The 22,974-nt window shown below is 52.1% G+C and overlaps 1 protein-coding gene across 2 annotated transcripts in view; it reads right to left on the bottom strand.

Moving 5' to 3' along the window:
* Positions 1-2,740: 2,740 nt before the first annotated feature.
* Positions 2,741-22,974, bottom strand: part of CRY2 (cryptochrome circadian regulator 2) — a 31,878-nt gene continuing 11,644 nt past the window's right edge. The window contains exons 4-13 of one of the 2 annotated variants that reach the window (XR_011075396.1): positions 22,545-22,729; positions 21,695-21,783; positions 15,274-15,414; positions 13,818-14,129; positions 13,450-13,601; positions 13,125-13,327; positions 12,706-12,798; positions 11,421-11,562; positions 3,672-5,027; positions 2,741-3,641 (exon numbers count right to left, since the gene is read on the bottom strand). Coding sequence is in view for 1 of the 2 variants with exons in the window: in XM_068555220.1 (XP_068411321.1) it covers positions 11,423-11,562; positions 12,706-12,798; positions 13,125-13,327; positions 13,450-13,601; positions 13,818-14,129; positions 15,274-15,414; positions 21,695-21,783; positions 22,545-22,729 (1,315 nt within the window). In the remaining variant the exon portion in view is untranslated. Of the gene's footprint in view, positions 5,028-11,420; positions 11,563-12,705; positions 12,799-13,124; positions 13,328-13,449; positions 13,602-13,817; positions 14,130-15,273; positions 15,415-21,694; positions 21,784-22,544; positions 22,730-22,974 lie in introns of both variants that reach the window. The other variant, XM_068555220.1, reaches the window with a different exon arrangement.

Here is a 22,974-nt window from a genome sequence, read left to right as displayed (position 1 = left end):
CCGCACAGCCCTGGCCATCCGGGCGGAGCGCGGCGCGGAGGCGGCGGCGGCGGCGGCGGCGGCGGCGGCGGCGGCGGCGGCGGAAGGGAAGGAGGCGGGGGCGCGGCGAGAGGCCGCCGCCGCGGGTATCGGGCTGCGGAGGGAGCGGCGGGCGCACCTGCGCAGGGAAGGGCGCAGTTCCAGACCGCGCAGCGCTCTCGGGACTGGCGCAAGCGCCACCGCGCGCGCCCCCGGGTTCCGTGCCGGGGTCTCGTGCGCCCCGCCCCCTGCCCCGCGAGCTCCGCCCTCCCGCGCGCGCTCTCCAAGGTGCTGAAGTCGCCGCCCCGCGGTCGCCGGGTTTGGCCCAGCCCCGCCCTAAATCCCACACCGACTCCTCAGCTCAGTTCCTCCTCCCTCAAAGCCCTCCGTGCCCATGCGGGCTCTGCTCCTCGGGGTGGGCCTAGCGCCTGGGTATCGAATAACTAATGGTGGGTCCCTGGTCCCTAGGACCCTAGTTGACCCCCTCGCTGCAGGCAAAGAGGGCAGTCAGGAAATGAGGGTCGTGGAGGAAGGCAGAAAAAGGCGAGTGGGTGTTGGGAGTTGGCTCCTAGAGCAGACAGATTTGGAGTCAGGTGGTGTGAAGTCACAGCCTGGCTCTCCAAGTGAATAGGCGGTGTGGCCTTGCATTAGTGACAAGAGTCCTAAGGTTTGATTTTTCTCATCTGTGAAATGGGGACAATAATGGTCTATCTCACGGTTGTGAGGATGAAATGTAATACAAATGTGTTGTCACTGGAGGCTGGGAACGCCCCACCTCCAGCTGGGAATCAGGGCTAACCCCACCCTGTCCCCTTACCTTGAGGGGACCCTCTGTCCCAAGAACTCTCCCCAGAGGGTCTCCTCACTAAAGATTGACTCAAGCCCCCCTTCAGCCCCAAACACCTCTAACGGTGAACTGAACCCTTCCTTTTGGCTTCTGACTCTCAGCTTCTCCTCCCTGTGTCAGGACTTTCTTGCTTCCTCCCTCTCCTCATTTAGCAGCTCAGCTGCATTTCCTGCCGAGCACCCCCTCTGTGCACCCAGATGCCCCACAGCCAGCTTCTCACATTCTCAGACTTGGGGCCTGTCCTCCTGCCCCCACAGTTGACTTCTTGGGATTCTTCCGGTGGTTTTCCTGCTCCCCCCAGCACCTCTGCCCCTGCTAGGTTTGGGCCATGGTTCCTCCTGGTCTTCTCTCCCCTAAGAGGACTAAGCCAGTGAGCTCTTTCATGGAGCATGGACTTCTGGATACTCAGGCTGCTGGCCACGGCTAGGCCCCCAGCTTTGGTGGGTCATAGAGCCTCTGGCCTATCCTCACTGGCTTGTCTGGCCAGCTGAGAGAACCACAGAGGTCCTGTCCTTCTGAAGAAGGGGCAGAGCAAACTGCTTCACAGCTGTGGAATCCTATTTGCAAATCTAGACTGCCCACTGGTTGTGCAACCCAGTGGCACGACCCTTCGATTAGCACCCGGAAAGGAGTTGCAGGCACCTGCCCCACAGTAAGCAACCCCCGAGCTCCAGCCCTGAGAACATTTCAATACTTAGAGCCGAAGGCCTTGGCTGCCTCTCTTCTCCCTGCCCCTGGGCCCAGAGGGGACACTTTACCTTTCCTGTCTCGGCTCAGGCTCCTTTCACTACACCCAAACGGTAACCACCTGCTGCTATGGTGCTGACTTTTCCTCCCGGGAAAGCAATTGTGCCATAGTGGCTAATAATTGTTCCTTAGAGTGTGTGCTTCTCTACTAGGGAGCCTCCTCAGGTCAGGAGCGTGCGCGTGCGCATGCGTGTGTGTGTGTGTGTGTGTGTGTGTGTGTGTGTAGGAAAACTCCATCTTCCAGAATCTTTTGCTCAAGAACAAAGGTATCTTAGCTTCCGTGGCCAAACCAAAGCCACATTAGAGAGAAGCCAGAAGGGAGAGAGGGAAGGCCAGGCCCAGGTGTCAATGGGGGAAGGGGGCCATCAGGAGCTTCAAAGCAGAGCTGAGAATGAGACACGTCCCAGGGTCAAGTTCCTACTTTTCCCCTTTCTCACTCTGTGCAAGGCAGCTTGTGATTTTCTTGGCCTGGCCCGAACCCCATCCCACAAGAATTTGGGGTGTGGGCTAACAAAGCTCTCATGTCCAGTGGTCCAAGACTAGACACCCTCACAGGAAAGCCCATGCACACCATAGAGAGGGGCCGCTCTGGCCAGATGGCACGAGACAAAGTCAGCATCCAGGCTCTGGGCTCGTCTGTGGGCAGATCTGACTACGTGGCCAGAGCCAGAGGGCTTGCATCCCGTCTGCACCAAGCAGCTGAAGCTTACGTGGCTGAGTTGAGGTAAAGAATGGATTGAGGGCCTGGAGAGGGCCCTGCCATTGACTGATCCCCAGCCTGACTGATCCCCAGCCTGGGGGGTTTAAGTGGGCCGAGAGGCTGGGTCACTGCAGAACAGCACTCAGGAACCTCATCCTGGCCCTGGCAGGCTCTGTACCATTATGGCCGACTGACCTCCAACTCTGACCAAGCTCTGGAGTCTAGACCACTAGTTGCTCCAGTTGCTCAAGTAGGAGCCTCCCTGATCCTCCATCTCCCACCCACTCCTCCCTGCCACCTCCAAGGCGGGTGAGAGGCTCCTGGTTCAGCAGAACCAAGACGGTCTGGCCTAAGGCTTCATGCGGGCTAAGCCCCACTGCCTCCCAGTCCCCAGACCTCCCACAAAACTGACAACAGCACAACTCTGCTCAGACAGGATCAGACATTTATGAAACACATGAATATTCACAAACAAACTGGGAGAAACACACCTTCCCAGCAATAGAAAATCTCTGTATAAAGTGCATTTGGCCTGCGACCATCTCCTCCCCATGCTGGCCCTTGGATCAGGATTTGGGGCAATGCTCTGCAGGAGCCCCCAGGGACACCTGGGCCAGGAGAGGGGAGGCACGAAGCGATTGTGGAGCTCCAGGCCACTGGATACACCCTCTCCTCACCCTGCCCCTCCCAGCTCCGGAGTGGACGCATGCCAGGGATGGTGGAGACGTAGGGGAAGGTGGTCCTCCCAACTTGTACCTTAGGGAAGAGGACCATCCTTAAATGGGCAGGAAAAGGGAATCATCCTGACATCTGAAGGTGCTGCTAAATAAATACTGACTCTGGCCCTAAGCCCTCTGGCCTTCTCAGTTTCTCAGACTAGCCCTTCCAGGCTTGCTCTACTCTCCTTCTGGCAATAGCCCCCAATTCTCTTTCCTCTTGGCTGGGGCTAAGGGAACAGTGAAGCCCCCAACCCAATGCTGCAGAAAAAGCCATCACCGGTGCCCTGTTCTCCCCACATGATTATGGGACATTTCTAGTGAGGGTGACATACATACAACAGTTGGACTCTAAAGGCAGCTCTCTGGCTGAGAAAGGCTGAGGACGTCTCAGGAAGAAGCCTGTCGATGTGCTGGACAGAAGTAGGAGGCAGCGGCCTGACCCAGGGTTCTGGTCCCAGGACAGAGGACAGTGAAGGGCAGGGCTGGGGCCAAGGGAATGAACAGCTCTGAGGCTGGGGAAGGTCACAGGGGAGGTAGAGAGGAGAAGGCCCAGAGGCCAGCTGAATGTTACGTGTGAGGACAACAATCCCAAGAGGAACTGGCCTCTCAGCTACACACACACACACACACACACACACACACACACACACACACACACACACACACACACACACACACACACACACACACACACACGCTGTGGCTCAAGTGCAGGCCATGGGTGGAAGGAAGACTTGCTCCAGCTGACCGCACAGCCCTCCTTTTCATGGTGTCTTTCTCAGCACAGCCCCGACAGTGGGAGCCTGAGGTGGGAGGTGCAGGCTGCCCCTAGAATGCAAGGCCTTGGCTTCTCTGGGTCACACCTCCCACCTGCTGCTTCCGGAAGGCTTGGTGCGCTGGGTGGGATCGTGGCTTGGGTCTTTCCCAACTGTCCCCGGCAGTCCACCTGCCTGGGTCTTTGATGTCCAGCTACTGGGAGAGCTGACGTGGCAGCTTGGTTGCTGACCGGCCCCGGGCAGGCTGAGGAAGCCTTCAGAGCGCAGACTGGAATGGCTTCCCTGGCTGGTGCCAGCTGAGCTCGGTGGCAGCACCGAGATGCCATGGAGTGTGGCGAGAGGAGCCAGGGGGCTTTCTACCACCAGGAACCTGGCCTCCTCCCGGTGGAGGCACTTGAGTCTCCAGTCAGCTTTGGGGCCGGCTCTCAGCTTCTGGGGAACAGTAGTGAGAGCCGGCCCTCTACTTGTAACCTCAGGTTTTGAGCCCCGAAGAGGGAGATGTTCTTCTCAGCTAACGTCTATGACACTGTGCATGCAGCGCTCCAGTCAGGCGCCTGGCTGTACTTCTGCACGATGATGCAAAGCTTCCAGATCTGTCTACAGCCTCGTGCTCAGTCCCAGCTCCCCAAGGAAGAGTCCGGAGAACCCAGTGGCAGGGAATTTTAAAATAAGAAGCCAGGCCAGGTGACTATGCCTGGACACACCCGTCCCCTCCAGCCCGCCCAGGAACTCAGCAGAACCCTAGTTGCCTCTCGAATCCCACACTCTGGACAAGAGCCAGAAATGCTTCGCCCCTGCTCGGCAGTCTGACGTGAGGAAGGAGGGAGGGAGGGAGGGTTGGGGGGCAGATGCCAGGATCCCAGCTAAGGTCCCACCACTCTTCTATTCAGACAAGGCAGCTGGCTCACAGGGACAGGTCTGGGGTGAAAGTCACTGCCATGACCTCTAGCCTGGTGTCCAGAGGCTGACGTAAGCTGCTACAGGTACTCCTCCAGCCCAGGCAGCGTTTGGAACCACAAGAGCGTAAACAGACACATGCATACGCAAATAGGCGGGCCACTCCTTCCTCGGCACACGCTCACACACACACACACACACACACACACACGCACACGCTTGCTCCATCTCGGGAGGTGATCAGCTGTTCTGCAGGTTGCACTCTGCTGCCACGGTGGCTGCTCGGGCACCCAGGCTTTGCTCACAGAGTCACGGCACTGCAGCTGAAAGAGAAAAACAAGGGCAAAAGGGAGCGTTCAGGAGGCTCTCAGTTGCCCAGGGACACGGCTCCTCCAGCTGCTTCTCTGGGGAACTGGGAAGAGCCCAGAGTAAACTGAACGGGCCACGGTACCTGGGACAAGGTTGTTGCTGGGATGCCAGCGGGTGCCTGAACACTGGCCCTCTGGGGTGCTGACGTGGACAAGCTGTCCCCCGCGGACCCTCTGGGCCTCCTCTGCCCCTTGCCTGAGAGCAGCAGAGGAGGGGGAGAAGGCCACGGACACTCACCTGAGGCCTTGGGTAACACTTGCTCAGATACGACAAGGGCAGTTTCTGAATCAAGGCACAGCGGCTGCTGCCAGAGATGGAGAATCAGAAAAAAATGGCTGGAAGAGAAGCCAGCTGGGACCAGTCATCTTGAAGATGAAGGCAATGACTGAGTTCACAATCAGCCGGTGAGCAAATTTCCACATGAGCAAATTTGCTCATCAGCCGGTGAGCAAATTTCTTCTGACACATGCAACCCTTTTCAGACAAATGTTAAATCTGAAGATTTTATCTGGATGATGATGATTTATCTAGAAGCTGGGAAAAATCAAGAGCAAACGTAGGAGTGGGTACCTGTAGGGGTCAGTACTGAGTGCCTCTTTAAAATATTTTCAACAATTTTCCCTTTAAGCTTGTACTATAATAACCTAGCCATATTTTTTCACTATGAATAAATATATTTGTTAAATATAAAGTGTGCATATGTTTATTGAAACATGCTGATTGTGATATATATATTTTATACATAGATCTCTCTCTGGCCCCTATCGTTAAGCCAAAGACATGACTATTCTTCTGAAACTGAAACTTTCAGGCTTGAAGAGTATACACAACAGGTCCTCCTACCTACTACCGCCATTTCTCGTGTTTTCTCCACCTTCAGGAATGGGGGAAGATAAAGAGTGCTTTAAGATTCCTTAGGACAAGGGCTCTTACTCTGGGGGTTCCTGGATCCTTGAGGGGTCCAAGGATAGGCTTAAGGGGCAGTCCACGAAGACCAGGAAGAGAAATGTGTACATTTCTCTGTGTGTGCAAATAGGTGCAATTTTCTGGGAAGAGGCTCCATCCTTCATCAAACTCTTCAAAGCATGGGTGACCCAAAGAGGGTTTAAGAACTGATGCCTAAGCTTAGAAGACAAGGGGCTGAGGTGCCGTCAGAGGGCTATAATAATAACAATTCATTCAGACCTATGCTGACTTGGGTGTGGTCTAGCTGTGGGGCAGACTCATGAAGGGACGTGGCAGTGTCCTGGCCTCAGATAAGCTCCAGTGACCCACGACCCTCTAGGATGGGTTCAAAAATCCAAACAGAAAACCGAGGTTTGGAAGAACCAGCTTACCCTTGTCTACAAAGCTAGTCAGAGGCCTGTTCAGCTAGTTACTCAAGTTGCTCCATCAGCAGATAATTAGATGGTCCCTGTGCTCTTGTTCTCAAGCTAGGGCGTAAGTCTGCAGAAAAAGGGGGCTGGGGAAATCACATGAGGCCTTGCAGGAGAATGATGACAGCAGCACTAAAGGAAAGGGAAGAACAGCTAGGGGAGAGGCACTAGGGAAAAATCAACTCATAAAACATGCACTAAAAAAAAAAAAAAAAAAATCAATCTCACAATTGTCCAACTCTTTCAACCTGTCATTAATACAAGAAGCAGAAGTGGCTGGAACATAGAATCAGTTAACGAGCGCCTCCCTCAGTGTGCCGATGTCAGTTAGGACGGCCCCCTTGGGTACCTGTGCCCTCACACCCTTTCCCACCCACTGGATGCTAACAAGAAACCCAAATCTGCAAGTCCACCCTTCCCCAGCTCCCAGCCCAGGAGGGGCGTGTGGATACCGTGCACGCGTGAGCATGTGTCAGCAGAGGAGACACGACAGCTCAAGGTCGGGAAGAAACTTTGTTTGGAGCCTGTAACCAGGTCTCAGAGGTCACCCCTCCCCACCACACAGGGTGAGTCACAGTGCCCAAGAGCTCGAGAGGGGCAGAGGGTTTGCTGCCAGCTCCCAGTTAGGAGCAGGGAAAGCCAGAGGTGCAGCTGGGCCTGGATGGGGTACAAAGCTGGGCTCTTAGCTCAGTCTCATTCCTCATGCCAACTACACGCTTGCCCTTCCTGCACCACAGAAATCACACGGCAAAGGGGAGGGGACGTCCATTAGTCAACAGCTACTTAGTAAGTGCCAGGGAAAGTGTGAGGGGACACCAGGTCCCAACTAACTTCCTGTCTCAGGAACTGAGAGACAGAGAGGTGAGAAGAACCCGTGTGAAGGCTCCGGGGCAGTGAGCAGCAGGGTTTCTGACCACCACGCGGCCTCCGCTTCCACTGGGCGGCATTTTACAGATTGCCCAGTGCCTTTCACACACATTTTTTCACGTAAGGAAGGATATACATGGAACAAATGTCAAAAAGACAATGAAGAGATTCCAGAAATCAGGTTTTCCTCAGCGAAGCCCCAGGGCTAACCGAGCTTGGGTGAACTCCGGCGGAGGAGGGGAAGAGGTGATCCTTGCCATGAACCTTTTATATTCAATGGGCTTCTCTCAACAGATCACCATGTACCAGCAGAAGGACAAATGGATCACGTGAACTGTTAAGATAATTAGACCAATAAGAAAAATCTGTACACAATTCGAGCCTGATGGAATCCTGAGCGGTCAGCAGCTTTGGGGATTATGGGGAAGCAGCTGAAATGAGAGCTATTTGGCGCTGGCTTATTTTTCAGTTTAGTGAACGTTGTACAATAACCAAATACAGAACAGATACTGATGTGGGTTTGAGGTAAACATGGAACCGATGGCTATCAGGGTATGTTTTCCCACAAGATCAGTTTACATCATTGTCTGGCCCAGGCCTGAGGCATTAGAAATAACAGAATCACAAAACTATAGAGGCTGGAGCTAAACAAGGCCTCAAAATGTCCATGATGGAGCCTTCAGGCTGGTAAAGAATGATTATTCACACCTTGCAGCTAAAGCATCTCAGAAAGGTTATGAATCCTGCCCTAAGTCACACAACTAACACTGACAGAGAGGAGAGGGGGAAGGGTCAATACAACTGTATCAACACAGGCCCTGTGGCCACTGCTCTGTGGTCCATCCAGCCCAGCGTGCTGGTCCTGACCGAAGTAACAATAACACGGTCAAAGACACCCTGAGAAGCATATGCAAGGTGGTAATGTGATTTCGCCTGCATGGTGCGTTTTACTTATTCAAAGGCTCTTCACATATGGTTTTTCATTTTCTTTCCCCAGGGTGTGTGCTCGATGGGAAGGGCAGGTGACAAGATGCTATTATCACTGTTTTACTGCTGAGGACGCTCCACATCTTTAGGCCCAGGCGCTGCCACCAGGACACAGCGAAGCACACGTTTCACCCAGAAACTCTTTTCTCTCAGGGTTTCCAAGGAACGCGAGTATCTGTCCTGTCCTCTGACCTCCTGGTCCTCGCTTCCAATCACTTAGCCATGATTAAGGGCTCAGCCTTGAGAACCAGTCCTTAAGATCCCAATAGGCTGATGGCTGTCTCCTGGACTACAAGGCAAGGGACCAGTGCTGACCTCTGCACCCTTGTAATGTCCACTTGGAATCACCACCACAGACTCTCAGCTGGCTCTCTCCCCCCACCATTTCTTCTTAGGTCCCAGCCCAATGCCTGGTTAATCTTCCAAAAATGCCAGTTTGATCATTCACTCTCCTGTTCCAAAATGCTCCTTAGTTCCCAGAGAGTACACCAAGACTCCATTTAAGACCCTCCATGATCAGACCCAACTGTAACCTTATGTTCTTCGAAAAAAATAACAATATCCATAATAAGAATAATAGCTACCATTTTATTTATGAACTTATAAGGCAGGCACTGGGCTAAGTGCCCTGTATACTACGTAGAGAGTTATCGACCAGTATCTACACTTCCTAGCTAACAGAATCTGGATTTTGTTCAGCGGGTCATGGACGTGGCCCGGACAATGTGGCAGGAATGGTCTAAGTCAGTGATTCTCAAAGTACAGTCCCAGAACAGCAGCATCATCAAACTGCTACGAACTTGTTAGAAATGCAAATTCTCAGGTCCCACCCCAGACCCACCGGATCCGAACCTCTGGGGGTGGGGCCCAGCCATCTGCGGCTTAACAAATCCTCTAGGGAATTCCATTGCCCACTCAGGCTGGAAATCAAGGGTCTAACCAATCGTGACAATCCAGATCCCTATTTCCCAGCTTTGGGGAGGCTTTGTGACTCAGTTCTGGCTCACGAGGCCAATGTGAAAAGCTGGGGAAGGGGTATCCTGGGAAAGCTTTTATTTTCTTGATGAAAAAGGAAGAGAGGCATCCCCTGACAACCCTCATAATATAAAACTGCAACCTCCACTGTGCCCCAAACTTTCTACCTTCTTACTCGACTTTATTTTTTCTTCATACCACTCAGGGCTTCTTGACACATGATGTATCTGTTTGTTTACTGTCTGTCTCCTCCCACAAAGATGCACCCAAGAGGGAAGGGACTTTGTCAGTCTTGTTCGCAACTATATCCAGTGCCTACAACGGTGTCTGGCAAATTGTGATCACTTGACATATGTTTATTGTATGAATGAGTGCAGCTGTCTCTGAGTTTCCTTCTCTTTCTTGCTTTGAACAAGGAGTTGATGGCTGAGGCTGTGGCAGCCACCTTGAGGCCAGGAAACAAGAGAATCTCAGAAAAACTGGCTCTGACACTGTTGAGCCACCAAACCAAAACTAGCAGCACCCAGCTCTGGGCCTTTTGTTCAGTAAGAAAACCAAATCGCTCTTTGTCTTAGACACAGTAGTCAGGTTTTCTGCAACTAGCAGCCCCACACATCCCTGACACATATATTTCATCATTTAATCCTTGCGACAAGAACCTAATTTTTGGTGAGGAAACTGAGTCTCACAGCGGTTAAGTAATTTGTACAAGATCATGTAATCATTAAGCTGTTTTTCTTGTAGGAAATGCTCTCCTTGCTGTCTAAATCCAGTTCATCTTTTGGGTCCCCTAGGGTAACCTTCTGTGTTGTACTCCCTGATCACTCTGGCCCACCGATAACTGTCTTGTGATAGGCTGGTAGAGTCTGTATCCTTTGTCCAGGAATTACAGGTTATTTGTCTTGTTTTTCTAAGCAGACTATTAAACCCTTGCGGATGGGCATCGTGCCACATTTTCTATGTCTTATGCTCCCCTTCCTCACACACTTCCTGGCAACAGTTTCAAGATGAATTGGATGCCGTTACCTCTGAGGAACCATGACCCAGACATTTAACCTCTCTGTTCTTTAATCTTCTCACCTGAAAGTCAGAGTATCACCCTGGAAAGTTCCAGGTTTGTAAGACAGAATGAACTTTGCTTAGTACCACAGAGTTAAGAGGCAACTAAGAGAAGAGTACCTAAGGTTGCCGGTACTCCCAGAACAAGATAACAAATCTGTCCATCTGCAACGTCTGAGACAAAGAGCCTAGTAAAGAAAAGGGCACAAGCAACAAACACTCGCCGTATCACCGGCATTCAAGTCTAGACATGCAAACCAGATGGCCTCACCTGGCTTGAAGTAGAAGGGTTTAGAAAAAAGAATTGGCTCCGTGGAGAAAATCACCCTCCAACCTAATGATGCAGACATGGCACATAAGGAACAGCCCGAGATGATGACTGAAAAGGGACAGTAATTTATATCTCCCCCAGAAAGGCATAAAAGGCCCTTCTTGCTCTGGGGAAGGAAGAGCCAGGTTTTTGTTTTTGTTTTTTGAGACATTCAGGGGGCTTTCAAGGAAGATGAGCGCTGCCAGGGGAGTGCAGAGCTGAAGCCACAAGAAAGGCACGAATGGAGGAGTGGCTGTAAGAGGCACAGGTGATAGGGAGCCTGGGTCTTCTGGTCCCCAGGTGGGGCTGGGCTAAGTGAACCTCCAAACGTCCCTAAGCCTGAATTCTGAAGGTAAGTGCTGCCCTCTGCTGGCCAGCCTACAGGACACAGCCTGTCGGGGCGATGGCAGAGGGGCCTGGAGCACCCCCAGACCCTGCCCTGGGACTCTTTCTCCCACAGCTTCACATCGGGTCTCTGCTTTCTTTTTCTGGATTTGGCTCACTTTGATAGGTAGCAAGAGTCAAACTTTTTTTTCTCTTAGCTGGCAAAGAAAGAACAAGGCTTTATCTTTAAATTCTCTTTTTAGTATTAGAAGGTATAGAAGTCAGGATGGTAGAATTTGAGCTGAAACCCTAGAAAAGCACCCAGCCCCTAGCAGGTTCTAATCTAGTTTGTGGGTTTTAGCCTTCAGATGGCAGGGCAGCTCTCCACACTCACCCCACCTCTCTCCCACGCCCGTCCCTGAGGCTGACTCTCAGCTGCTGTCACTCACTCTCAGACATCCTTGCTCGGCAGCTCCGAGGGGGGCAACCCTGCCACCCTGGCCCGTTTGCTGAGCTCTTCACCAGGTGGCTCCTCCGCTGCTCCCAGCTTGCGTTTGGGGGACGCTGGGCCACTGGGTAGTGGTCTTGGGCCTGTAGGGAGGCAGGTCAAAGTGTCACACAGACGTGCGTGGAGCCAAGAGGACGCTCAGCTGGGCAGCAGCAGCTCTCCGGGGGCAGGGGCCTGCCCATCAATGCAGCCAGCACGCTGCTTCTCAGACCTGCCCCGTGGCCGTCCTTTCAGCAGTGACTCTGCCTGGAAACATCCAAGGAGAGCATAAGCAGGCCTGCTGGCAGTACAGCCAGCTTTTGGGCCCCAAATCGCACGGGCTCCAGGCCAGAGACTGATCTGGCCTGTCTGCCATCCTTGCGCTGAAGGTGAGGCATTCCCTCTGTAACTGGCCTCCTGAAGCCGGAATGAGCAGTGCCCTCACCTGGGGAGCCAACCTGGCTGGGCAAACGAGAAACCAGAAAAAGCCCTGACGTTCTTGCCGGTCTGAGCTTGCTGATCTTCGTCCCGGGGCCGAAGGGCAGAGGTTAAGAACGCAGCAAGGCCATCTACTCCTCTCCCGCCACCTGCCTGGACAACTACAGTCGCCTCCTTTCCGGCCTCCCTATACTCGGGGGCGCTTGCCCACACTGTGCCCTCCACACAGCAGGCAGAGTGAGCTTTTTAAAACATAAACCAGGTCACGCCTCTGCCCTGCTGACCCCCGTCAGTGCCTCCTCCCTGCACTGACAACAGAACCCCGATCCTCCTCGTGGACGCTGAGTCTACACGCTGCTACTCCTGCTGTGTCCATCCTCCTCTCGTTCCAGCTCCTCACTCAGAACACACCAGCCCCACTGGCCGCCCTCCTCTCCTTCCTGGAATGGGTAAGCTTGTTTCCATCTCTGGGTCTTTTCTTGCTATTCCCTTTGCCTGGAATGCTCTTCCCCCTGTTCTTAGAAGGCTGGCTCTGCTCACTACGTGGGGCCCTGGTACTACATCTAAAGTAACCCCCTTCCCCAGCCCTCTTTTATCAGGTCACTCGACTTTATTTTCCCCCAAAGCACTTGCTATCTGACATGATCTTGCACAGCTCCTTTACCATCTGTCTCCCCAGGTGGAATACAAGTTCTATCGGGGCATGACTTGGTTCTGGCCTCCATCCTCAGCCCTCAGTGACTGAAGTGGTAGTAGCTCTGCAGTGCCCTCGGGGTGGGCACAGGCCACGGGAGGCCGGCTGTACTTACCTGCACTGCTCATGCTCCCAGCCTGGCTCGAGCTGGGCTCTGCCACTGGATTGCTGAGGTCTTCCATACAGGAAGGGACAGACGCCAGCAGACCTGGGAAAGAGGTAGGGGAGTAATCAGAATGCAATCTCACAGGACCGTACAGGGCCCCAGGGCAGGTAGGTACAAGGCAGGGGGTGCTGGGCCATGACATCAAGGTTCCATCGCTTCCCACTGGCCGCAGCTAATTCAGAGAGGCCTGATCCAGCCCAGCCTGTGTGGTCTGTGCCCGGGAAGTCAAGTCAACAGCCTGGAAGACAGCGCTCGGCAGCCTCCCTTTGCAAACATCTGGGAATCTCTGTCTACGCCCCCTGAGCCTGTAGGTGTTGTCCTTCCCTTCGGGGAACTAGGGGGTGGCAGTGGGAGTAGGGGCTCCTTACAGAGTCCCCGGTAGCGGGAGAGCTGCTGGTAAATCTGCTTCATCCGCTCAATGTTGAGCCGGCTGGTCTCGGCATGGTTGACGATGGGCCGTGGGTAGTCCACACCAATGATGCACTTGGCTGCCTTCTGAATTGACTCTGGGGCATTCCAGGGCTCATAGATGTATCGAGAGGGGAACCCTTTCAATTTGGGCAGGTATCGCCTGAAACATACACACCAGATGACCCATCAGCACGCTGGGAGGCTCCTTCAAAGGCCAAGCATATCTCACCCTAGGGGGAAGCCACGGTGGTCAGAAACCAGAGAGCTGGTCTGCATCCTCACCTGATGTAGTCTCCACTGGGGTCCGTGCGGCGGCCAAAGCCCACCGGGCAGTAGCAGTGGAAGAACTGTTGGAAGAAAGCACTGCAGGACAGCCACATCCAGCTGCCTGCGTTCACGCTGAAGTCTGCGTCCAGGAGCAGCTCGTCAAATACCTAGATGCAGGGAGGGTGGGACAATCAGCCTCCTTGGGGACCTACGGCCATGGTTCCCCCCAAGTCACCACACACCCTGTGGAGAAGGGAGCCAAAGCCTTCTGCTGAGGGCAAGCCAAGAAGGATCTGGAGGGAATCTCCTGGACCCAGGGCTCCCAGCCCATCCCCCAGCCCAAAAGGGGGCTGCCCTGGGCTGCCCGCTGAGAGACCACTCACCCGGACCCCGCTCTCCCAGCTGACCCAGAGGTCCCCGCGCGTGAGGAAGCAGGCCACAGCGTGCCGGGCCAGATGGTGGATCCAGCCCTCCTGCCTCAGTTGGGTCATGATGGCGTCAATCCAAGGGAAGCCCGTCTTGCCCTCGGCCCACTTGGCCAGGGCCTCAGGGTTGCGATCCCAGGGGATCTGGATGCAGATGGGGTTCCCCTCCATGCGGTCAAACCTGGGGTTGTTGGTGGCCGCCGTGTAAAAGAACTCTCGCCACAGGAGTTGTCCAAACAGGGAGAGCGGGGGGGTGCTGCTCTGCTTCACCTGGTGGGGTGGGACAGCACGTGGATGCAAACGCCTGCCCAGCTACCAGCGCCGTGCCCCTCAGGACTTCCCCACAAAGGAGTCTGGAGCTGCCATGAACTTGGTGGCTCCAAAGCCCCTAGATGCGTGGAGGGACCCTGCCCCAGGAGAAGCGGCAGGGCGTGCTGCAGACTGAACCCTGGGCCCTGGCTGTGCCCACTACGGCTCTGAGCCTGAGGGTAGCTGCGGAGCAGCAGGCAGTGGAAAGGGATAGCGCTGCCGGACTCTGCACTGGGAACCAAACTCCCAAAGACTGGTCATGATCCTCGTCCTCGACGGTCCCTGTTGGGCTCCACTTTCTAAAACGTCAAAGTAACTTTTCTCATCAGCACACGTAAGAAATGCTCAGTCTAGAGTTTGGTTAAATAAGTTATGCCCAACAGCCTGGATCTGGGGCCATGAAAGAATTAAGACATCAGACTGCCAAGCAAATAATAATCTTCCTAAAATCACAAGATTACCCACCAAGCTGGCAAAGTTACCCCATGCCACAAAATCCGGATATTGGCAAGAATGAGGAAACAACGTGAAACAATGCAGACGCAAGGATGAATCTGATGAATCTGAATAGCTGGATGTGTTGTCCTCTCTCCTCCTGGGGGTGGGTGCATTACTACAGGGCTATCCACCTATTGTCCGTATCCAGCCCTGCATTCAGCCCTCCGGGTCATTTCCTCGTCACTGATGGGCAACTGCCGCTCCTAGGCTCCCCTTTAAATGCTCTGGACACAGCCCCATAGAGGGCTACTGTGCTCTTCACCTTAGAACTGGCACCAGCCTCAGCCTCCCTGCCTCCCACCCTGACTGCTCGGCCCCCAGCCACCTGCTACCAGCAGAACTGCCACCTCTGGGGTCACACCCTGAGGTCGGCTTTTCTGCCTGCTCTGCTCCACTTGAGAACCCGGATTTTGTTTAGATCAGCAGTTTGGGCTGTGCTTGGCTCTGCCACCTCTTGGATGTGGCTTCTTCCTCACCTTCTCTGGACAGTACGCACACTTGAGCCAGAGGGAAGGCCTCTCTTCAGGGTAACTGACCGGCCCAGAAGGCCCTGGTGTCCTCTTGGCTGCAACCGGGGGCGGGCTCCGCCGCCCTCACCGCCCCTTACCTTTTTGTACAGGTCCCACAGGCGGTAGTAGAAGAGGCGGCAGGAGAGGCAGCCGAAGCGCAGGTAGGGGCTCAGGCCCGTGGGGCTGGCCAGCAGGGAGTTGGCATTCATGCGGGGTCTCTCATAGTTGGCAACCCAGGCCTGCAGCAGAAAGAGAAGGCAAAGAAAGGACAGACTTGGATGCTTCAGAGGAGAAAACCTGAGGCACCAGCTAGTTAAGGAATCTGCCTACGGTCGCAGACCAGAAAGCCAAAGAGCCAGGATGAGACCCTGTGCACGTCCTGCTACTTCACGCTGGCAGAATTTTTGATGGAACCACCACCAATCAAACAATGAGGCCCAAGTTCTTGTCCTGACTCTGTTTAATTTGTGCTATGAGCATAAGTTATTTAGTCCCTCAGCTACTTGTTTATTAAATGAGAACAAAATTTCCCACCTCCTGGGGATGAACTAAAATGATGGAAATGAAAGTTTCTGAAAGCACTGAAGGGTCTGTGATTCTACAGAAGAAAGGAAAAAGGGCGTCTACATTACAGAGGAAGATCTCCCTCCCTCAGTCCCTGCTCTGTCCCAGGGGCCCTGAGGCTGCTGCTACACGGTGGCTACCCAGGCACTTCTCCCCACTGTTCAACAGCACCGAGAAACCCATTCCTGGAAACCCACAGAGTCATTCATTGCTGGGGCCACTTGTCATACAGTATCATTGGCCTTGTTTTTATCATCAGTTGCTGCCGGCAGAGTGCTTTATCTCCACAACTGACTGACACCTGTGTTCTCTCATTTGCTCTTAACAATCCTCTGAGGCAGCATTTGTCATTACCTCCTTTTGCAAACGAGGAAAGGAAGCTCAAGGTGTTATGTGACTCTTCTGAGGTTACAGAGGTGGTAAGAGACACAGCTGGAGGGACTGACTCCAGATTCCAGTCTTTTTCCACTACCTCTAATAACCATTTTCTCTTTCTCGACTCCTAATGCCCTCTTTCTCTTCGTGATGACTATTTCACAAACTTCACGCCCTCTTTATTCTTTTTTTGGCCGCACTGCTTGGCATGCGGAACTTCCCCAACCAGGGATCGAACCCACAGCCCCTGCAGTGGGAGTGCGGAGTCTTAACCACTGGATCACCAGGGAAGTCCTTTACACCCTCTTTAGACCTCCTATTGCATACTTCCCCACCACCCTTCAGCAGATGACCTTCCTTCCTTATGATAAGGAAATGGAAGCCATCAGGTAGGAAACACCTCAACTTTTAGCCACCATATCTACAAACTCACCTGCATCCCCATCTACCCCCTGCCCCTCCTGTGACCCTGCCCAAGGCTAAGGCCTCCACCTGGCTCTGGATCCCTCCCCTCTTCCTTCTCTTGCACATTCCATCTCTCCCTCTCTTCCATGTTCACTCCAAGAACATTGGGAAAATGATCTTGTTTCGTTGCAAACAAAACAAAACAAAAAGAACTTCTAGTCACCCTGCGGACTTCTCCCCTTGGGTCCTCTTTCCTCCCTTCACAGCCAGCCTCTCTCCATTTCCTCACGCCCACCTCCACTTCTGCCTTCACCACTCCCACCAGAGTCTCTGAGATGTCCATGCCACTGAATCCTGTAGGCGTTTTCTGTCCTTGTATTTTTGGACTTCCCAGCAGCACTTCACCCCGCTGACTGCTCCCTGTCTCCATACCCACCATTCTGTTGGCTCCTGGTTGCCATCAGCTGGTTGGCTGTTCTTGGTGTTTCACCAGCTCCACCACCCCTCCCAACTCCTTAAGTGTTGGCATCCCAGGGCTCTGTCCTAGGTCCCTTCTACTCAACTGTGTTCCTGCGTGAGTTCATCCAGTCCCGAGGCTCCCGAGACAATTCCTTTGCAGACGATCACCATGTCTGTAGCTCTGGCCCAGAATGCTCACCTAGACTCCCAAGTCACTCCATGCAACTCCCTGCCAGAGATCTCTACTTGACTGCCTTTCAGGCACCTCCAGGGTAGCAGGCTCTTCTCTTTAAACCACCCTTCCATTGGCATTCCCTGTCTCAAAAACTGCACTGTCACTCACCTCGTTGCCCAAGCCAAAAGCCTGGCCGTCACCTTTGACTCCTTGCTCACCAGGTCCTGTCACTCCTACTGTCCAAGTGTTTCTCTAATCTGTCCTTTTCTTTCCATTCCCTATTGCCACCAACCTGGTTTAGGCTAAGATTGTATCTATACTGCACAACTGTGACAGCCTCCTAAGTGACCTCTCTGCATCAATTCTTGTCCCCCCTAATCCACCCTCCACACTGGGAGCAGAGTGATTCTTTAAAATGCCTGTCCCTGAGGACAATACATGCGCTGGGCTTCCTGCTGTTCTTAGGCTAGAGTCCCAAATCCTAAACATGGCTTACAAGCACCCCACAGTGGCCCCATCTTTCTAGCTTCCTTCCTCACCACTCTTCTTTAAGCACCATGCTCTTGCTAGCCTTTACACATGCAGCTCCCTTGGCTGGAGTGCTGCCTTCCTTTCCACTCCCCTTTCCTTGGTTAATTTTGACTCTTCCTTCAAGTCTCAACCTAAAGGCCACCTCCTCGGCAGGTGATCCCTCAGGTGTTGGTTAAGTACCTCTAACAGACGCGAGGTATATTTACCTGCTCATATCCTTGGCCCACCTCTCTTGGAAAATCTTTTTATTTTAAGTGAAACACAGATACAGAAACCACACAGATGTGGGGCTTAACAAATTATTCTAAGGCAAACACCTGTGCAACCACCGCCAAAGTTCAAGAATCAGTACTTTGCCGGCCACCCCAGAAGCCCATCTATGTGCTCATCCCAGTCACGGCCCCTACCCTGCCCCGTAAGTGACCACTTGCCCAACTTTTATAATAATCACTTTCCTGGGACTTCCCTGGTGGCGCAGTGGTTAAGAATCCGTCTGCCAATGCAGGGGACATGGGTTCGAGCCCTGGTCCGGGAAGATCCCCCATGCCGTGGAGCAACTAAGCCCATGCATCACAACTACTGAGCCTGTGCTCTAGAGCTCACGAGCCACGACTACTGAGCCCATGTGCTGCAACTACTGAGGCCCGTGCGCCTACAGCCCGTGCTCTGCAACAAGAGAAGCCACCGCAATAAGAAGCCCGCGCACCGCAACAAAGAGTAGCCCCCGCTCGCCGCAACTAGAGAAAGCCCGCGCGAGCAACAAAGACCCAACGCAGCCAAAAATACATAACTAAAATAAATAAATTTTTTAAAAAATGTTTACATTTTCCTGTTTTTGCAAAGCACATTTGGAAGGGAGGGCTTTATCTTTTCAGTTATTCCTCGCATTTTTAAGTGTTTTTTTCTTTTTTTTCATCCAAATGTGCATCCCTAGGCACTATAGTTTAGTCTTGGCCATGTAAAAGACTTTGAAGTGTTTTTTTTTATTATTAATTTTTATTGGAGTATAGTTGCTTTACAATGTGTGTTAGTTTCTGCTGTACAGAAAAGTGAATCAGCTATATGTATACATATGTCCCCTCTTTTTTGGATTTCATTCCCATTTAGGTCACCACAGAGCATTGAGTAGAGTTCCTTGTACTATACAGTAGGTTCTCATTATATTTTGATGTGTTAATTAAGTTTCTTTTACTCTATGCATTTCCTTCTTTTCCTTTTATATTTTCTGTCAAAGAATCCAAGCCGTTTGACTTGTACTAATTCCCACAGTCCAGATTTCCCTGTGTACTTACGGTGCAGTTCAACACATCCCTCTGTCCTGTGTGCTGCCTGAAAATTGGTGGCTGGTACCAGAGACTGGCTTCGACTCAGCTTTGATCTCTTTGGCAAGACTACAGGGGGAACATGCCTGACTGTCACTCTCCTTGGTGTTAGCGGTCATTAATGCATTATGTGTCCTCACTAGGGGCTGCAAGATTCCATCATCTCTTTTTCATTTAATAATTGGGACACCTTTATGGAGAGATGCTTGTCCTCAGCTACTACTGGGTAACCCTGTGGTAAAGATAATATTGTTCGCCTCCCCCTTTTTGGTAGCAGCACCTAATTTTCTTGCGGTGACCCAACTCTTCCCTAATCTCAGTTCAAGGTGGTAAAGTAAAGCTAAGCCACCTCTGACTCTGGGAGTGGGCTCATTCCCAGATGCAAGTCTGGCCAGAGAAAGCGCCCCCTTCCCTGGCCATAGTGACAGAGTCAGGGACAGTCACATGGCCCAAGCCAGACCAATGAAAACACTCCTTGGGACTTTTTCTGAAGCTTTTGGAAAAGAGGCAGACAACTTCCTCTGGTGGTGCTAAGCAGATTGAAAATAAGCTGCTGGTGACCAGCCTTGCCACTGCTCAAGGAAAGCCTGCCCGAGAATGAAATAATACAGAGGAAAGCAGAGCTGAGATGGTGAATGCATTCCAAGTAGCACTAGTTGGACATCTAGATCCAGCTGTGCCTGAAGGCTACATCTTGGACTCTGGGTTATATGAGTTAAAAAAATCCCTTTTTCAAAGGCCAACTTGCAAACAAGAACTGATTAATATAATCTTCTTGCTCTTTCATTCCCATAACCCTCTGAACTACTCCTTTCCTAACCCTAAGCATACTGTAATTCCTTGTTTCGTGTCTATCATCTCCTATAGACTATGTTTCTGGAGACAGACACTATGCCTGTCTTTTTAGGCAGTCTTTCCAGCAGCTAGACCATTCTGACATAAGAAAATGCTCGCTTCAGATTTGGAGAATTGAAGAAGTTAAAATAAACCTCCTGAAATGGTTAAACTCCTGCCCATCAGGTACCTTTTGTTCTCCCTGATGTGTAAAATACAGTATTCCCTCAGGCTACCATTGAGTCTGAAGGGCCCTGACATAAGGCCCCACTACAAAAGAGGCCCTCCAGGGGTGTTTGGAAAAGAAGTCCCTGACTTGGTGATTTAAAAGGCATTCCTCTACGAAATGCTTTTAAGGGGATAATAATCCCCAGGCTATAGGTTAGCTCTTTACACTTTTAAGTCTCATCGTACTCCTGCCACCCCATTTCTGGGGTGGCCTTTGAAAAAGGGATTTTTTTAACTCATATAACCAAGAGTCCAAGATGTCCAGGATTTCAGAGGCAAGTTGGCCTTTGAAAAAGGGATTTTTTTTTAACTCATATAACCAAGAGTCCAAGATGTAGCCTTCAGGCACAGCTGGATCTAGGTGTCCAACTAGTGCTACTTGGAATGCATTCACCATCTCAGCTCTGCTTTCCTCTGTATTATTTCATTCTCGGGCAGGCTTTCCTTGAGCAGTGGCAAGGCTGGTCACCAGCAGCTTATTTTCAATCTGCTTAGCACCACCAGAGGAAGCTGTCTGCCTCTTTTGCAAAATCGTCTGCGCCTTTCTGCCTCCTTGGCCCAGCCTTTGTCTCCAGACTGACCATAAGAATCTCTGGGTAACGCTGATGTGGACAAAGACAGCTGGTTCCCCCACGCCCTTGGACATCAGTTCTTATCCTTTTAAATTGCTGGGGCTTGCTTTCGGCCCTGTCTGATGGTAACACCCAAATAGGGACATCAAGGCTGCTGGGCCTTGGGGAGGTTAGGCCCATGGTGTGCCTTCACTGCTGGCGAGGTACCTCCAGGGCTGGGAAGCATTCTTCCCAAGTCCGCTATCTTAGCCTCCTTCTTGCATTGTTATCACCTGGCTGCTGGGCCAAATGCCCAGCCATCTGAGCAGGAATAGAACAAGTTGTGATTTTAGGGACCCAGTCTATAAACCATTTGCAGGGGGGCAGGAAATAGGAGCTGACTGTTCATGAGAACCCCCTCTGCTTCTCTAGTCCCAGGGAGGTGGGGGCATGTGACATTGTGAGGGGTGCCTCTGGGGCCTTGGCCTCTTTCCTTCCTCTTACCCATTCCCACTTCACTGGGAGGTGGATCATTTGTTCTCTGTGACAAGCAAATGGAAATCAAACCCTTGGAGGAGACCCAGCAAAAGGTGGGGGACACATAAACACAAAATAATTAATCTTATGGACTTTACTGACCAGATACCCTCTTAGTAAGGGGACACACACATGAAAGAAAAGCAATCTAGCCTAAGTTTTAGAATCACATAGAACAAGATCTCACTCTACTACTTACTGTGTGACCTCAGGCAAGTTACTTAACCACTCTAAGCCTTAATTTCCTAATCTGTAAAATGGAGAGCTTAATACTGTCCTTGTAGGGCTGTTGGAAAGATGAAAGGATATAGTGCAAGCAGGTGCTAAACCCAGAAATGCTCAGCCCAGTGACCAGCCCATGGTAAGCACTCACTAAATGGTAGCTGCTATTATTATTGTTGTTATTGCCATAAGGAAGACTTTTCATTTTTCAACCAGCTTGAGCTAAGAGGCACTAAGGGACATGAACCTCGCTCCATCTTCCCTGTGGCATGGGTGTCAGCATCTGAAGTTCTGTGTCTCAGAGACGGGGCCATACCTTCCGTTCCAGGTGCTTATCCAGGCGGGCCAGGGCTTCTGTCTCTCCTCCTTGCCAAACAGCTGGGCCGAGTCCTTCAGTGGGGAATCCTACACGGGGAGGAGCAGGTCACAGGACTGGAGGTCAGGCCATTTCAGTGACGGTTCAGCAAGTCCTCCCAGGCTGGTCTGCTCTTTGAGTTCTGTGGGAACTGAACCACTGTGTTTTTGGTGCTAGTGGGGCTGAGATAATCCTTAATGGGTCCACGTTTTCTAAGTCACGTTGGTTCTCTTTCCAGTGTGACCTTTCCTCTCCTTTCTCTTGCCTCCCCCAAGCCTCACTCTGGACAGGTGAGAACAATCCTGTAGAGCTGGCGCTGTCAGGTTAGCTGACTACAGCTTTGGTTTATAGGTGAGAAAGGCTAACTTTGTTCAGATCAAAAAAATGGATGGTGGGGAGGAAGGGGAACGGGAAGGGGAGAGAGGATGTAGTCAATAAACTGAGAGGCCGACATACCCCCTTTCATCAGAAACAACACTAGTTATGTTGGTATTGAGAAGCCCACTGATGCCAGCACCAGGCTGTGCCTATATCTGAGAGGGAAAAGTACAAAAATAGAGGCATGAACTAGAAACAGAAGATTACGTATATAAATACGAACAGAAAAAAGACTGCAGAAGGACTACTGCAAAATTAATGCTGGTTTTCTCTGGGTGGTGGGTAATAGTGATAGTTATTTCCATTTTCATTTCTCCGTATTTTCTAAAGTGTCTACAATAACTGCATTACTTTGACAAAAAAGAAAAAACGGTAAATTCTTTTACAAAAAAGGAGGTGCTGGCATGAGAGGCTCGGGGCAGGAAGTACGCACCCAGCTCCTCCAGGGAGGGCACGCCATAGGTCTCATCGTGGTTCTCCTGGATCTCGGCCCTGCAGCCCTCCATCTGCTGGCTGGTCACAGAGCCCACAGGCTTCTTGGGCAGCTCCATGCGGCTGATGATGGCCTGAAAGCGCTTGTAGGTAAGGGGCGGCTTCTGCCCGTTCAGCTCAATAATCCTGGGAATCCCAAAGCACACCAGACGTCACTCACAAGACCCTTCATCTCAGGTCTCTGCCCGCCCAGAAAAGAGCCCAGACTTCGAAGCTTGGAAGGTGGCTTTCCTCATCCGCTCATGGGTCCCACTCCTAAGTGGAAAGGAGGGGACAAGGGGGGGCTACATCTCCGTTTTACCGAGAGGGAAAATGAAGCCTAGATTGCTGGAGCAGGTGCCTGGAGAAAGTCAGGGCCAAAGCTGGGGCTC

The sequence above is a fragment of the Eschrichtius robustus genome, chromosome 11, assembly GCF_028021215.1.
Source record: "Eschrichtius robustus isolate mEscRob2 chromosome 11, mEscRob2.pri, whole genome shotgun sequence".
Classification (NCBI taxonomy): domain Eukaryota; kingdom Metazoa; phylum Chordata; class Mammalia; order Artiodactyla; family Eschrichtiidae; genus Eschrichtius; species Eschrichtius robustus.
The sequence above is the reverse complement of the archived record's forward strand: the minus strand, read 5'-3'. Positions and strand labels throughout refer to the sequence as shown.